The 16,152-nt window shown below is 41.1% G+C and overlaps 1 protein-coding gene across 1 annotated transcript in view; it reads left to right on the top strand.

The window, feature by feature from the left end:
- Positions 1–7,815: 7,815 nt before the first annotated feature.
- CFAP69 (cilia and flagella associated protein 69) overlaps positions 7,816–16,152 on the top strand; it is a 66,444-nt gene continuing 58,107 nt past the window's right edge. The window contains exon 1 of the mRNA XM_068549995.1: positions 7,816–8,132. Coding sequence (XP_068406096.1) covers positions 8,013–8,132 — 120 coding nt within the window. The 5' untranslated portion in view covers positions 7,816–8,012. The remainder of the gene's footprint in view (positions 8,133–16,152) is intronic.

The following is a 16,152-nucleotide window of genomic DNA, read 5'->3' as shown; positions in this document are numbered from 1 at the left end:
AGAGTAGTGACACTAGCAATTCAGATATGCCAAAGAGAAGCTGTAAAGTGCTCCCTCTAAATGAAAAGGTGAAAGTTTTTGACTTAATAAGAAAAATAATTGTATGCTGAGGTTGCTAAGATTTATGGTAAGAAAGATTCTTCTATCCATGAAATTATGAAGAAGGAAAAGGAAATTCAAGCTAGTTTTGCGTTGGACCTCATGCTGCAAAAGTTACAGCCACAGTGTGTGACAAATGCTTAATTAAGATGGAAAAGGCATTAAATCTGTACAATAAGGTATTTTGAGAGAGAGCGAGACCACATTCACATAACTTTTACTACGGTATATTGTTATAATTTTTCTATTTTATTATTAGTTATTGTTGTTAATCTCTTACTGTGCCTAATTTATAAATTAAACTTTGTCACAGATATGTATGTATAGGAAAAAACATATGTATGTCTATATAGGGCTTGGTACTATTTCTGGTTTCAGGTATCCACTGGGGGGTCTTGAAACACCTCCCCTGTGGATAAGGGGGGTGCGGACTACTGTACTCAGATTTTTTTAACTTTCCAAATCATTGGATTAACAACATGCAGTCATCCAAAATTAGGGCAGACTATTTGGATTCTCCTAATGGCTAGATGGGCTAAATTAAATTACCAAAGCAGGTGCTTTCTTTATGATTTCCAAATTGCCACCTCCAAGGAAGATTCTCTTAAGATTTTCTTTAAAGGTCTTTCATAGCTTTACAGATATCCAGCCTGAATGGCGACTGGAAGTTGTCTCTCAATGTCTAGTTACCCTACTTTAAAAGCTGTTGCCCATCACATTCCTCAACTACCCTTGCCATTAGGTGTTCCTGTGTGACTGAGTGTTGGCCAGCGAGATGTAGGGGAACAAATGAGTGACTTCTTGGAAGTCTCTTCAAAGAAAAGCAGCATGTGTTCCTTTATCTTATTCCTCCATCTTCCTGCCAGAACTGTGATATAACAGCAGCCCTTGCAAATACCCAAGTAGACCGAGGCCAAACCCTAAGGACGACATGTTAGAAACTAAAAAGATCTTGACTACTTCACAACTTCAACTGCCTTTTCCTGTATTTAAGCCATTGTAAATTTGGGTTTCTTTTTATGAACTCAAAACTAATCCATTCTGGCCTTCAGTTCTTTATCATGATGCCGTTTAACACTGTTTGAATAAACTAGATTGCAATAATTCTTACCTTTAAAAGTTTTTAAAGGATAATGTGCAATTCACATTAGAATTGATTTTCCATTGTTAATTAATTATACTCATTTTCCTGCCTTGACCTTTCATTAGGTATTTTGTATCTGTGTGGAAAATACTGTCTTCTTTATAACTGTGTAATAGATATTTGCTAAAACTCTGTAATCTCTAAAATATCATTATCAAAGTTTATGCCATGTTTTTATATCATTCTCATAGATCTGCCTTATAAACATCTAAATAAAAAAGTACTGTTTAATGTGATTTAACTTCTTTTTTGAAATGTTATATACAAATGGATTTTTCTTTCTTACTGAATAATGATTCCAATATTTGATGGAAGCCATCTAATACTTTTCTGACTATTTCTTTTCAGAAGCATCCAGAAAGCAATGCATGTAACAGTTTTGGGTTTGGGGGGAATTTTGTTTGTTTTTGCCAAAGCAGACATTTAGAGAAACATCCATCTAATGAGATGGTATTCTTAAAAGTATTTCATTTCACTAGCATTTATTAAGTATCTTTTGTTTTAATTTATTTATTTTATTTTAATTTTGGCTGTGTTGGGTCTTCATTGCTGTGTGCGGGCTTTCTCTGGTTGCGGCGAGCGGGGGCTACTCTTTGTTGCGGTGCGCAGGCTTCTCATTGTGGTAGCTTCTCTTGTTGTGGAGCACGGGCTCTAGGCGCGCAGGCTTCAGTAGTTGTGGCACATGGGCTCAGTAGTTGTGGCTCGCAGGCTCTAAAGCACAGGCTCAGTAGTTGCGGCGCCGGGCTTCATTGCTCTGCAGCATGTGGGATCTTCCCGGACCAGGGCTTGAACCCGTGTCCCCTGCATTGGCAGGTGGATTCTTAACAACTGCGCCACCAGGGAAGCCCTATTAAGTATCTTTAAACCAGGACTGAACACAATATTTAAGCTATATTCTGTAAGTTCCTGATAGCAGGAACTCTGTCTGTCTTATGACTATATTCCTAGTGGCTTGTGCAACATGGTCCTACAGACATTAACGAGATAGTTTAATGAATGTTGCCTCATTTTTACAGAAAATTATGTTATTTATCACCCCACATCCATGCAGCCATGCCTGCATCCTCCTGCACATGCCCCTCCCCATCACTGTCTCAGCTTCTTGCTTTTCCTCCTGGCCAGTGGCCTGGAGCTGCCCTGTGGTCCCAGAGTGGAGCTGCTGCTGTTGCTGCCACTGCCGCCACCATCACCCCTGCCACGTTGCTGTACTGAGGAAAAGAAACTGAGCTTTGTGCCTGAGCACAGGATCTGTGGAGGCTATGGCTCCCCCTGCAGCTGCCTGGAAGTGTGTGGTGTTAATGTCCTGAGAGTAGGGTTCAGGTAAAATACAGGATACTCAATCAAATTTGAATTGCAGAGAAACAGCAAATAACTTTTTTAGTATAATTCTGTTACAGATATTGCATGGGACTTTTTTTTTCCCCTGTAAATCTGGCAACCCTACTTGGAGGGTGAATTTTGACCAAAGAGATGCAGCACAAGAGGGAACTGGTAGATAAATTCTTCCTTCATTTCCCCAAGATAGACTGTTCCAAAGTGCAGTAATCCATGAAAATATCCTAAAAGACTGAGCAGTTAACCACTCTTGTTGAAAAGCTATGGCAGCGCAGTAACACCTATATTTGTACACCCTCCTCCACTGCCTGCCTCACTTCCATCTTTTCCTCCCTTCTGCTTCCCAGAGATAGTGCCCCCCAATGAACTGGCAGCAGGTGAATGCTTCTTGTTGTTTGTGGCAGGCTCTAGGAAACCTAGGCTGGCATAGTAATTTTGGTAGTGGATTCTTCAACTGGAAAATAAAACATGAAATAAATGATGGTTTTCACAAAGTCAGGCACAGGGCCCTGCAGACTCAAAATCCAGACTGGCTGAGAGCGTTGGGAAAGGGCCTTTAAAGAGGTAATTAAGGTAAAATGGGGTCATAGAGGTGGGCCCTAATCCAACATGACTGGTATCCTTATAAGAAGAGGAGATTAAGACACAGAGGGAAGACCATGTGATGACAAAGGGAGAAGCCAAGGAGAGAGGTCTCAGAATGAAACCAATCTTGGACACCTTGATCTTGGACTTCTAGCTTCCAGACTGTGAGGAAATAAAATTTCTGTTACATAAGCCACCCAGTTTGTGGTATTTGTTCCCACAGCCTTCAAACACTAAAACACGGTTCATGGAATCAAAACAAGTCAAGTTAATTACAGAACTTGAATAATTAATGTCACTGGAATAAGCTTGTCCGATTAGTCCTGCTCCACAATAAAGACAGTTCTCTCCTGGGGGTACTTCACTATAACATCCCACCATGTAAACACAATAAATGGTTTTTAGTTCTAAAAGCTCAAGAACATTTTCAGTTCATGGAACTATGAACTGGAACTATGTTATGAAACTGAAGCTTTGATCAGATGAAAGTCACTCTTTTAAATTAATCTTATTTATTACCATTTATTTAGTTGCTCCACTAAACATGAATAGCTCCTGCAGCTTCCTATTTCAACCACCTAGAGGGGTGGGATAGGGAGGGTGGGAGGGAGGGAGATGCAAGAGGGAGGAGATATGGGGATATTTGTATATGTGTAACTGATTCACTTTGTTATAAAGCAGAAACTAACACACCATTGTAAAGCAATTATACTCCAATAAAAATGTTAAAAAAATATCACTTGCAATTTGGATTATTAGTACACTTTTTTATTAGAATGGTTGACTTCAGGGGTGGCTGTTCTTTTGTTTTCTGTTCCATGTACTCATTATCAAATTTACATTAATGATTCTGTTAGTAAGAGGTAATTACTTTTGTTTCTTTTTTATGCATTGTTTCTGCAACAATCAACCTCAAAGATTTTTTAAAACACTAAAGTAGATTAAATTCCAGCTTTTATGTATTTCTTCTGTTACATAATTCCCCTACATCCAACCTAGTAAGACTATACTCTAATTACATTTCACATGTGCTATAAAATTTTTCTGTTTAAAACAAATTACTCTGACTCAGAAAGGAATAACATTTGCTTGAACATTTAGGACACCTGGCATTAGGTTAGCAACTACCAAATTCATATATAATCTAAAATAGTAATTAGAAACATTCTTAATTCATGCTAATGAATAATTATAATTTTACTAAATATTGCTAATTAGGCAGGGTGCAAACAAGTATCAGGAAAAGTATTAGGAAAAAAATCAGAAGAATATTATTTCTTAAGATTATATTTATGTTAAAAATATGTTTAGTTTTCTTTGTTACTTTTAGAAGTAACAAAGTGGTGCACAGGTCAATAAATTACTAAAACTTGTAGTTAATCTTTAAGTCTACAGCAGCTTTTAAGAAATTGTAATTTGTAATTTAACAGAAATGTTAAATTCTGCTGAACTGTTACCAGATTGAAGCATTTCTAGTCTCTGTGTATAATTCATCTCTCATATATTTCTCTACTATTAATTTATATTTTTGCTGAAATAATTTACCAATTCAATAGTTAGCCATTTTACCCCTACCTCCTTCTGTGTTCTTGTGTCATAATGTCTCTTGTGCTGTTAACTTGCAGCCTTCAAAAATCGGTATCAAAGAAGGATCAATGAATAATGATTAAACCTAAATCCATTAGCTAATTTAAACAGGTAAAGCTTTTAAAAAGCTTAAGCTTGGTGCATTTAACAAGAAGAAAAACAAATAAATACACTCAACATTATCATCAGTAAGAAAACAAAGGACATGGAAAATTCACAAATGGAATATTTAATAAAAGCCAGTTTTACAGCGACTGCCAAAACAATACTAATGAAAATATACAACACACACCAGAGCAGTGCTTCTCAACTTTTAATTTGTACACTAATCACCTGGGAATCTTGTTAAAATGGAGATTCTGATTTAGTAGGTCCAGCACAGGGCCAGAACTTCCGTGTTCCTAACAAGTTCCTATGTAATAGCTGTGTAGGTAGTTCAAGGACCTCACTCTGAGTAGCAAGGACTTAGTGTGTACCTTACCCTGGGTAACTTATGAAATGCTTTAATTTGGTTTCAAATCAAATAAAAAAGTAATCCTTGAAATCTTTAATGAACGTTTATTGAGTACCTAGTATGATCTAGACCAGGAGGTCCCAAAATATGGTTGCCAGACCAGAAGCACCAACATCACTCAGGAACTCGTTATACAGCTGACCCATGAACAACGTGGGGTTGGGGTGTCGACCCTGGCTTGGTCAAAAATCCAGGTGTAACATTACAGTTGGCCCTCTGTATCCAAGGTTCCATATCCATGGATTAAACCCACCAGATTGTGTGGAACTGTAGTCTGTATTTATTGAAAAAAATCTGCATATAAGTGGACCCCTGCAGTTCAAACCTGTACTCTTCCAGGGTCAACTGTAAATGCAAACCCATGAACCCCACCCGGACTTACTGAAGCAGACTCTGAAGGTGGGGCTCAGGAGTCTTTTAATTAGCTTTCCAGATGATTCTGGTGCATACTAAGTTTTGAGAAACACTACTCTAGACACTATGCTGAGGGCTTGGGATGTAAACCTGAGTATGTGACTCTTCTTGCTTTAGAAAAATCTCAGTCTAGTAGGAAGTCTGCTGAGCCAGTAAATACCATTAAATATGCGGTCAGTACAAAACCAGAATGACAGACAAAGTGGCACCTAACATAGCAGAGCATGTAAAGAAGGTTTCCTAGAAAAGGTCACAGGAGCTGAGTCTTATAAGGAGTTAGACATCAGAAGACAGTCACATGTACAACATATGCAAAGGTAATGCAGGAGGAAGTTTGGCACCTGTGAAAAACTGCAAGTAATTCAGTCAAGATGGCTTGAGTGTGGGGTGTTTGAGGACTTCCATTCTGGTTGCTTCTCACCTGTCAAAAGATAAAACAAAAACCATTAGAGCTGATAAAAATTACAAAGTTAGATCTATTAACTTCCTGGTAAGGGAACCCATTCTATGAAGAATTTCACTGATGGGGGAAAAGTCAAAAGTTTTTAAGTCCTAGAAAGGGGGAGTTCATGGGAGTAGTGCTAATTAAGGATGGGAAACTTGTGCTCTGGATACGGGACAGAATGGATATATAGGTTGGTACACAGTTGGTTAAAATAAAACAAAAATCCTGTTGTTCATTCGTTAGGGAAATGTCTTCAGTCAAGTCCAGTGAGGAGAGTCTGACTTCTCAGGGCCATTGAGATTTATGGACCCTTATCAGCTTCAGTCTACTGTGCTGAATCACAAAAGTCAGTTGATATCTCCTAGGCAAGCTCCACTTTAAGTGGGAAATTTTCCTTGGCAATCCCTCCTCTTTGTCCTTCCTCATCTTGAGATGCCAGGATGAGCACACAAAGGATAGCAAATCATCAGATTATCAGCTTTCCCACCACCATTTTAGGCTTGGGTGCCGTTCTCACAGGATTCCACTGTGTTTATCCAAGTGGTTTCAGTCTCCTCTTGATGTAGTATACTTGGAATGTACAACAGCAATTAAGGTTATGTTAATAATACACTTGACACACCCTTTGCACTTTCTCGGGTTAATAGCAGCCTTAGACCTACTAACCACTTCTAGGTGTAAGGCCTGAGAGGAGCTCTAAAAGCACCAATGAGTAGCTGTAAAGATAAAAAAACAAAAACCAAAAGAATGCTGAAGTCCGAGCTAGGGAGTTTCAAGAAGGGGTGAGTGGTCAACAGTGTAAAATACTACAGACAAGTACACCAAAATGAGGACAAGAAAGTGTCCACAAAATTGTACCACAAGTGTTGGTGACCTCAGTTAGGGCAGTTGAGGAAAGCCGAAGAATGAATAGAATTGAGTAAATAGGGATTGGAAGTGCTCAGTACTCTTTCAAAGAAACTTGGTTTCTTTGGCTGTGATTCACATCAAGTGCTGCCAAGCCCAATCTAGGTTTTCCATTTCTTTTTATTTGCAGGGCCAGAAATGTCATTCAGATCATCTTGCTTATTATGTGCCAAGTACCACTTTACAAAACTATCATTTCATTCTGTCCTCTCACGGCAATCCTATTGATGAGAAAAGTGAAAAAATTATGAGAAAAATGGGGCTTCCAGGAGTTTACATGCTCTAGATTCAATAATTTGGCTCGAAAGCCTTCTAACATTGTGCACAATGCCTTGGTGGTTATTTAATTGTCTGGGAGAGCCACTAAAGTACAGAAGAGGTAAAAGGCTGGGGAATGTAGCTGACACTAGTCACTTCTCCGGGGTGAGATAAACTGCTCAGCTTCCAACATTATCAGTTCATCATCCATCATTCCTGCATCCCACATCCACCCCTCATCCCTCCACCGGCCCATGCTTATTTCAAGAAGGCCCAGCACAAACTACAAAGACTGAGACGCACCTGTCGCCAAGGTAACACTCCACTGTTACATACCGAGGTCTTCCCCCACTTTCCTCCGGTACGCAAGCAAACCCAGCCCCTGCAAATTTAGAGGTTCAGATGAGACTTTGGGGTAGTTTGGATCCTCGGGCTTCCGTAGGTGCCGGCGCTTCAGCAGCCTCTGGCCCCGCCCCTAGCAACGCATTGGCTTGTTAACAACCTGCCAGCAAGCAGGCTGCTAGGTGCGCTGGTGGGTTGCCTCCGCGGGATGCGGGTGGCGTCGCGGTGGCCGAGTCCACGGCCGGACCCCCGGGACCTTTCGCGACTCTAGTGGCTCTCAGGCGGCTTTCACTTCTCGGTGGCGGGCCTCTTGCAGTCTCGCGGCTGCGGGCACAGTGTAGGACAGGAGGATACCCCCCATCCCTCACTCCGCCGCCACAGCCATGTCTACAGCGGAGGCTGCGGCGACGGCCCAGGCCCGAGCACCCGGCAGCAGGATCAAGTCCAGCAGCCCTCGCCAAATCCTGGTAGTCGGGGTGGTGACGGAGGACGAGGAAGCGCAGGTATGGCCAGGTGTCTGTGCTTTGGAGGGTGTGAAGGCGGGGGCGGGGGTTGAGATCTGGGGGCGGAGATGATGCCTGGGGGCAGCAAGGGAGGAAATGGAGGTCCGAGGGGAAACCAGGGGAGCCCGGGAGACTGTGGTTCCAAGCTCAAAGCTGATCCCTTTGAGAACTGCGCCGCCTGCGAGGGGAGTTGGCTGTCGTCGACCAACCTGTCTGGGGACTCGTGTCTCGAGGTCCTCCCGGAGCGTCCCAGTAACCTGAGTAGGCAAGGTTTGGCAGCTTTTCTTCGAAAAGTGTGACCCCACGCAGGGCCTGAGAGGGAGGGAAACATTCTTAGCGAAAACTTGGATTTGATGACCCCCTTGTTTGCACTGGGCTTTTATATGTAGATCGCTGTTATCGTGTGACGTTCTTGATACAGGGGTAAATCCTCCCGTGTTTAAATTTGCTGCTACCAAAACCTGCATCTGGAGGGGAGGAAAATACTATTAAAATTAGAAATTTAGCAACATTTTTATATGAAATTGGAAGCTGGTTAGGAGTGCGTCGGAGAGAATTGGGATCGAATAGAATTGATTTATTGTGCATGTACTTGGTTTTTAGTTTACTCTTTGTCATACAAAACTAGTTCTTTCGAATTTCTGTTGAGAAATTTCACTTCAGAACCCTGGCTTGGATCTCCATTCGTAGCGAGGGTGTTTAGAAACTCCAAGGCGTTTGTTTCATACTAGGGTTCCATGGCGCTTCCCCAGAGATGCATGATCAAGCCCTAAATTAATGTGAATTCTATGGAGGAAATTTGCCCTACCTCCTCACGCTGATGGCGTGGGGTCACTATGGGAATTCCTGCTGAGGCTTCACAAGTCTCAGGCTGCGTCAGGAACCTTGTCTCCTGCGTCCACGTCCTGGAGGCTTGGAGGGTTCCTTAGGAGCGGCTAGTTGACTGGGGACCTCTTCTATGGTGGGAATAGGGTTGCGCTCTCTGAAGATGGCCAGACATTCAACCCCCGGAGAAACAACACTTCTGCATGAAGAGGAGCAGGTGCTAGGGGAATTTACCTAATCGGGTTTGTGGAAGTATTCCAATCCAGGTGCAGATAATTTTGAGGAACAACAGCTGTCCCCTCACTCCCAAGGCTGCAAGGGGGCTCAACACTACTGCTGTTCTCCCAGGCATGGGGCAAAACTGACAAGTAGGTGAATTTGGTGTCTGATGTCATTCTTCCTTTACTTGGTATTAAAAAAAAAAAAAGGGATGGGGTCTCAAGGTTATAGGAGGCAGGCAAGAGTGGGTTAAAAAGAAGAAAAAAGGGGAAATACTTCTAACAGGCCGTTGCCAAAATAGGCCACAATGTATCAAATAATGCAGAACAAGTATACCTGTGTATATGTGTGTTTATTTTCTCCCTTCCCTTTCTTTTCCTCTTTCATTACTGCCTCTTCTTACAGGGCCTAGGTTTCTCCTCCTGGAAGAAATCAGTTTGTATTAATTAAAGTTCCTACCCTGTTAATAACTGCTTCTAGGGATATTAACATTTTTTATAGTACTGAAGAAAAAGGCAGTTTCTACCAAAAGAAATGAAATCGAATAAAGACATCTTAGAGCTGGGAGAAATGGTCTCTAAGCCTTCCTGGTTTTTGTTTGTGGTTGTTTTTACAAATGAGGACCCTAAGGCCATGAGAAGTTAACTGAGAGTTACTCACTTTCTTTACTGGGAGTGGAGTCTAGTGCTCTTTGCCACTTAAAATGATAACCTTTATAGACCTCTGCCTTGGAACTCTAAATGTTTCCAATCTTTTCAAACCTTTCCATATTTGCAGCCTCGCCCTCTTCCTACAGTGACAGTACAGTATATCCTAGTGGCTAAAAGTGAGAATGTGGGGTCTACCTCAACCCATTAAGCCAGCTTCATCATATGCTTGAGAAATCACAAATTGTTCACCCTTTATCTATTTCCTATTTATTTTAATGTTGCTCCTCTCATTATAAAGAATCAGAAGCCCTTTGGAGCAGTGATTATTCAAAATTTAATGTGCATTTGGAGCACCTGGGGAGCTTATTAAACTATATAGATTCTAATTCTGTAGGTCTGGGTGGAGCCCTGGATTCTGCTTTTCTAACAGGTTTTCAGGTGATGCCATTGCTACTGGTTGAAGGACTCCATTTTCCACTCAGAGTAGCAACACTTAGTGTGTCATAGCTGCAGTATGGTATGTACAGTGTGACAGTTTCACAGCAGCTACCTCCTGGAAAGCCATAGGAGATGGTTTTACATGGACTCAGATTATAAAACAAAGTAAACAATAACAACAACAATAAAAATTCCAACCCTCCCCCTGCCAGGTCAGATGATATGGTACCAAATGGGGCTTTAAAAGAACTACTCGCTCTCCTTTCCTGTCACCACAATGCCTCAGTCAATCCTGGATTAATGTCACATCCTTTGGGTCGCACCTCTTCCTCTCTTCCCACTCCATTCTCCATAAACACCACTTTACCATCCTCCTTGCTACCTCTGAGTCCCACCTGTTCTTTCTTTCAGGCTTCTGCAGTAGCTCCTTATTGCTTCCCTCACTTAATATCATTACATTGACCAGATCACTCAACCCTCTAAACCTGTTCCCTTTTCTGTAAAACAAGCCTGTACTAGATGAGTGTTCCCCAAACTTGGGTGACCATCACAGTCATCTGAGGAGCTTTTTTAAAAAAAAACTGTACATAGCTGGGTCCTTCCCTAGATTTACTTAATCATAATCCCCAGTGTTGTGCCTGGGACTCTTAAAAAGCTCCTTTAAGTGATTTTTAGCCTCAGAACCACTGAACTAGATGGTATCTAAGGTGTCTGCCATCCTCAGAGTGCCTCAGGTCCACTTCTTGTCCTGTTTGCAAGGTTTCCCAATGTATAGTCTGTACTTTATCTGTACCATGTACTCTGCTTAGTGCCACCTCCATGAGGGCAGAAACCTTCTCTGTTGTTTTTTTTCTATAGCGTCCCCCTATTATCCCCCAGTAGCACCCAGCACAACACCTGGTACATAGGAGGGGATATTAAATATGTATTGAATGAATGCCCTCCCCTCTTTTCTGAATTTAAATCTTACCCTACCTTCAGATCCTACCTGTCCACCATAAAGTAACCCCCAATAGGACATACTTCCCATTCATTTTCACTCTCACAGAACTTCTTCTCATAAATGGGTGTAGTCCTTGGTCTGAGTCTCATAGTTTCTCACCTAATTATCAGTTGTTTTATGTTTGTTACGATTTCATTTGTCTTGTTTTGTCTCTCCCTCTCCTTAAGTGTAGAACATATATCTTAATACTTGCGTGTCCTTCCCCTCTCAACTCTGAGTTCAGAGTAGAAATTTAAGTCCTCATTAGTAGCTGATAAAGCCTTCTGTGTTCCAGCCACACTGGCCTCCTAGCATCTCCTCAACCATGCCAGATGTACTCTGCCTAAGGGCCTCTGCACTTGCTATGCCCACTGCCTGGAAGTTTTCCCCTTATCCATGGCTTGTTCCCTTACCTCCTTCAAGACTTTGCTGAAATTTTACCCACTCTGTGAGTCTTTTGCCGACCACTGCTTAAGCATCCTAGCACTTTCTAGTCCCGTTTCTCCAGAGCATTATCTTGCAATACACTATATAACTTATTGTCTCCCCCAAAGCATATCAATTCTCTATAAAAGCAGGAGATTTTGTGTGTTTATTCAATACCATATCTTCAGCACTTAGAACAATGACACAATGGAGGCACACAGTAGTATTTGTAGAATAAATATGATTGCGATTAGTTTTTTTTTTTTTTTTTCACTTGCGTAGTATCATGGCTGAGCTTCCTTGCCCAAATTTGCTTTCCCTGTGAGAACCTGCACAGTCTGCTAGTTGATGTCATATCCTGCCACTATCTGTAATACTGCCATGGACTGTGTCCTTAAATTGCCTACCCCTGCTTTGGAGTAATTGCTAGAAGTAGCCTCAGTGGTCAGCTGAGAAGTCAGGCAGAGAATGAAGGTGCAAAGAACCAGTGTTTCTGCATCAGACAGCCCTGCTAGCCCATATACTAGCTATGTGACCTTAACAAGTTAGATATGAGGGCCTCAGTTTCAACAACAGGGATAATAATGCTATCTTCATATGGTATATTTGAGGATTAATTAAGATATAAAGTACCAGACACATAAATGGACCACAATAAATGTTAGATCCTTTCCCTATAACTAAGTATCAGAGGAGCAGGATTTTCCCCCTTTGAAATGTTCCTTGGTAAAGTGGGAAAATAAGTTCATTCTATAACTTGATGTAAGTGGAGGTCTAGTTTTCTTCAAAGCAGTTTATTAAGCTTTTGATCTTAAAAGGTTTTGTTAAATGTTTTTACAATTTCTCCATAAACATCTTATGATAATAACAATTATTTTTATTTTTACATCTGTATGTTCTCTCTTTTTTTTTTATAGTTAGTGTTTTTTTTAAAAATTAATTAATTAATTAATTAATTTTTGGCTGTGTTGGGTGTTCGTTTCTGTGTGGGGGCTTTCTCTAGTTGCGGCAAGTGGGGGCCGCTCTTCATCACGGTGCGCGGGCCTCTCATTAACGCGGCCTCTCTTGTTGCGGAGCACAGGCTCCAGACGCGCAGGCTCAGTAGTTGTGGCTCACGGGCCCAGTTGCTCCGCGGCATGTGGAATCTTCCCAGACCAGGGCTCGAACCCGTGTGCCCTGCATTGGCAGGCAGATTCTCAACCACTGCGCCACCAGGGAAGCCCTGTATGTTCTCTCTTGCTTCTACACCCTGCCTGTGTGATCTCATTTACCCAGACTGATCCAATTATTACTTTAAGCCTGTGACTTAGAAATCTCTGCCCCAAATTTAACTCATCTCCAGCCTCAACACAAGCTTCTTCCTCCAGCATCCCTGTCTCAGCAAATGGTGCCAACCACTTATGTCATTCCTCAAGCCTGCCCGTCCTCCTTACCTTTTCCTTCTCTTTCCCACCAAATCAAATCACTCATTAGGTCCTGCTGATTCTGCCTCCTTGATGCTTTTCACTCCATTCATTGTTGTGTATCCTGATTGCCACTGCCTTAGTCAAGGCCTGAAGTCACAGACTGGTCTCCCACCTCCAGTCTAGATCTTGCCAGTTCAGTCTCTACTCAGCAGACAGAATTATCTTTTTTATTGTTACATTCCTCTGGTTAAAACCTGTGGAAATCAATGAAGACCACCCTAGTGAGAACGAACAGGGGCTTGCTGTTCAGAGCTTGCTATAGAAAGAGAATCTGCCAGCATTGCTTACATTTAGCAGAGACTCCCAAGGCAGGCGGGGGAGCTTTACAGTGAATAAAAGGGAGGCTTCTGATTTGCTCTGGTTGGAGGTTGTTGCCTTGGGGAAGCTGGAAGTGAGCTAGCTAGAAGCAAGGCAACCTGTGTGATTGATTTGGGAAGCATACTTGTCTTTTTCTGGTTGGCCCTGAGTGACAAATTGGGGTAAAAAATAGGGAATCTGACAATCATAGACCAAATACTGACTTTTCTGAGCCAATTGCTGCAGAAGGTGTGGTTTGACTCCCCAGGTTGGTTGCTACAGAGGTTGTAGGACAGAGTTCTGTTGCTAGATGTAGTCTGGCCTTTGTCTGTTTTTATATCCAGTCTCTCAAACAATTCAATAGCTTCTGATGATCACTGGCATAGTATACAAGGCTCTCTGTCAAATGGGGTTAATAATAGTATCTACCTCATAGAATTCAGTTAGTAAATTCATTTAGTGCTTACAGCTGTACCTAGAAATAGACGTTGTCTAATAAGTTTTAGCTATCACCATTATTGTTATTAGCATCATTATTATTCATGATTTGACCTCTACTTACCTTATCGGCATCATCTGTAGCTACTATCCTCTGCACTATCTTCTCCAACCTACTGAATGACTCACCAGTCCTGTAAATGCCATGTTTTCTCTCGTCTCCGGGCCTTCACACATGCTACTTCCTTTGCTCCATCTCTCAAACCTTCAGTTCATCTCACAAATCCTACTCAGTCTCACCTCTGCTTGAAGATTACTTCTTTCAAAAGCTGTCCCAGATTCCCATCCCTCCTCCCCATACCATTCTGTCCCCCTCTATATAGTTCCAGAGCACACCTCTCAGCATTCATGAAGCATTTTGTAGCATGTTATCTGTATTACCCGCATCTCATGCCAGATTGATAGGTACTTGAAGTCAGAGCAATGCGTTCCCCACACCTAGCACAGTTTCTGAAATGTCGAAGCTGCTTATAACTATTTATAGAAGGAGGAAAAGGCTAAGGGAGGGAGGGAGAGAGGGAGAAATCTTAAAAATATAATATGTGCCATGCAAGTAAAACACAGGGTAACATGAAGTAGTAATATAAGATAAATTTAAGATAATACAAGATAAATCTATGCTTTAATCTTTATACTCTCTTTCTTGGAAAAGTTATACCTGGTCATTTGGGGGAAAAAATTCTGATAATACATACAGGTACTAAAAAAAAAATTTTGCAGTGACATTTCATTTCAATATCTTTTCCAACCCTCAAAGCCAATATTGCAGAAAATCGGAAAATAAAAACTCACTATATATATTTATTTCTCTGAGAACACAGGAAGGAAAAGGACAACTGATGTAGTGGCATATGGCACTGTTAAATCCCAAAACCTTAAAAGGCAAAATTCTATTTATCAAAAATTTTTGTAACAGTAAATTTAATAATTTAAACAATTTAATAGTAAGATGTAACAATTTTAATGGTAATCATAATCCCAAGGATAAATAACTATATAGTAAATCCTTTTTTTTAAAAAAAAACAGCAGGTTCTTATTAGTCATTAATTTTATACATATCAGTGTATACATGTCAATCCCAATCACCCAATTCAGCACACCACCATCCCACCCTGCCACGGTTTTCCCCCCTCGGTGTCCATTCGTTTGTTCTTTACATCTGTGTCTCAACTTCTGCCCTGCAAACCGGTTCATCTGTACCATTTTTCTAGGTTCCACATACATGCGTTAATATACGATATGTGTTTTTCTCCTTCTGACTTACTTCACTCTGTATGACACTCTCTAGATCCATCCACGTCTCTACAAATGACCCAGTTTCATTCCTTTTTATGGCTGAGTAATATTCCATTCTATATATGTACCACATCTTCTTTATCCATTTGTCTATCGATGGGCATTTAGGTTGCTTCCATGACCTGGCTATTGGAAATAGTGCTGCAATGAACATTGGGGTGCATGTGTCTTTTTGAATTACGGTTTTCTCAGGATATATGCCCAGTAGTGGGATTGCTGGATCATATAGTAATTCTATTTTTAGGTTTCTAAGGAACCTCCATACTGTTCTCCATGGTGGCTGTATCAATTTACATTCCCACCAACAGTACAGGAGGGTTCCCTTTTCGCCACACCCTCTCCAGCATTTGTTGTTTGTAGATTTTCTGATGATGCCCATTCTAACTGGTGTGAGGTGATACCTCATTGTAGTATTGACTTGCATTTCTCTAATAATTAGTGATGTTGAGCAGCTTTTCATGTGCTTCTTGGCCATCTGTATGTCTTCTTTGGAGAAATGTCTATTTAGGTCTTCTGCCCATTTTTTGATTGGGGTGTTTGTTTTTTAATATTGAGCTGCATGTGCTGTTTATATATTTTGGAGATTAATCCTTTGTCCGTTGATTCATTTGCAAATATTTTCTCCCATTCTGAGGGTTGTCTTCTCATCTTCTTTATGGTTTCCTTTGCTGTGCAAAAGTTTTGAAGTTTCATGAGGTCCCATTTGTTTATTTTTGCTTTTATTTCCATTACTCTAGGAGGTGGATCAAAAAAGATCTTGCTGTGGTTTATGTCAAAGAGTGTTCTTCCTATGTTTTCCTCTGAGAGTTCTATAGTGTATAGTCTTACATTTAGGTCTCAAATCCATTTTGAGTTTATTTTTGTGTATGGTGTTAGGGAGTGTTCTAATTTCATTCTTTTACGTGTAGCTGTCCAGTTTTCC

This window comes from Eschrichtius robustus, chromosome 8 (assembly GCF_028021215.1).
Source record: "Eschrichtius robustus isolate mEscRob2 chromosome 8, mEscRob2.pri, whole genome shotgun sequence".
Taxonomy (NCBI): Eukaryota; Metazoa; Chordata; class Mammalia; order Artiodactyla; family Eschrichtiidae; genus Eschrichtius; species Eschrichtius robustus.
The sequence above is the reverse complement of the archived record's forward strand: the minus strand, read 5'-3'. Positions and strand labels throughout refer to the sequence as shown.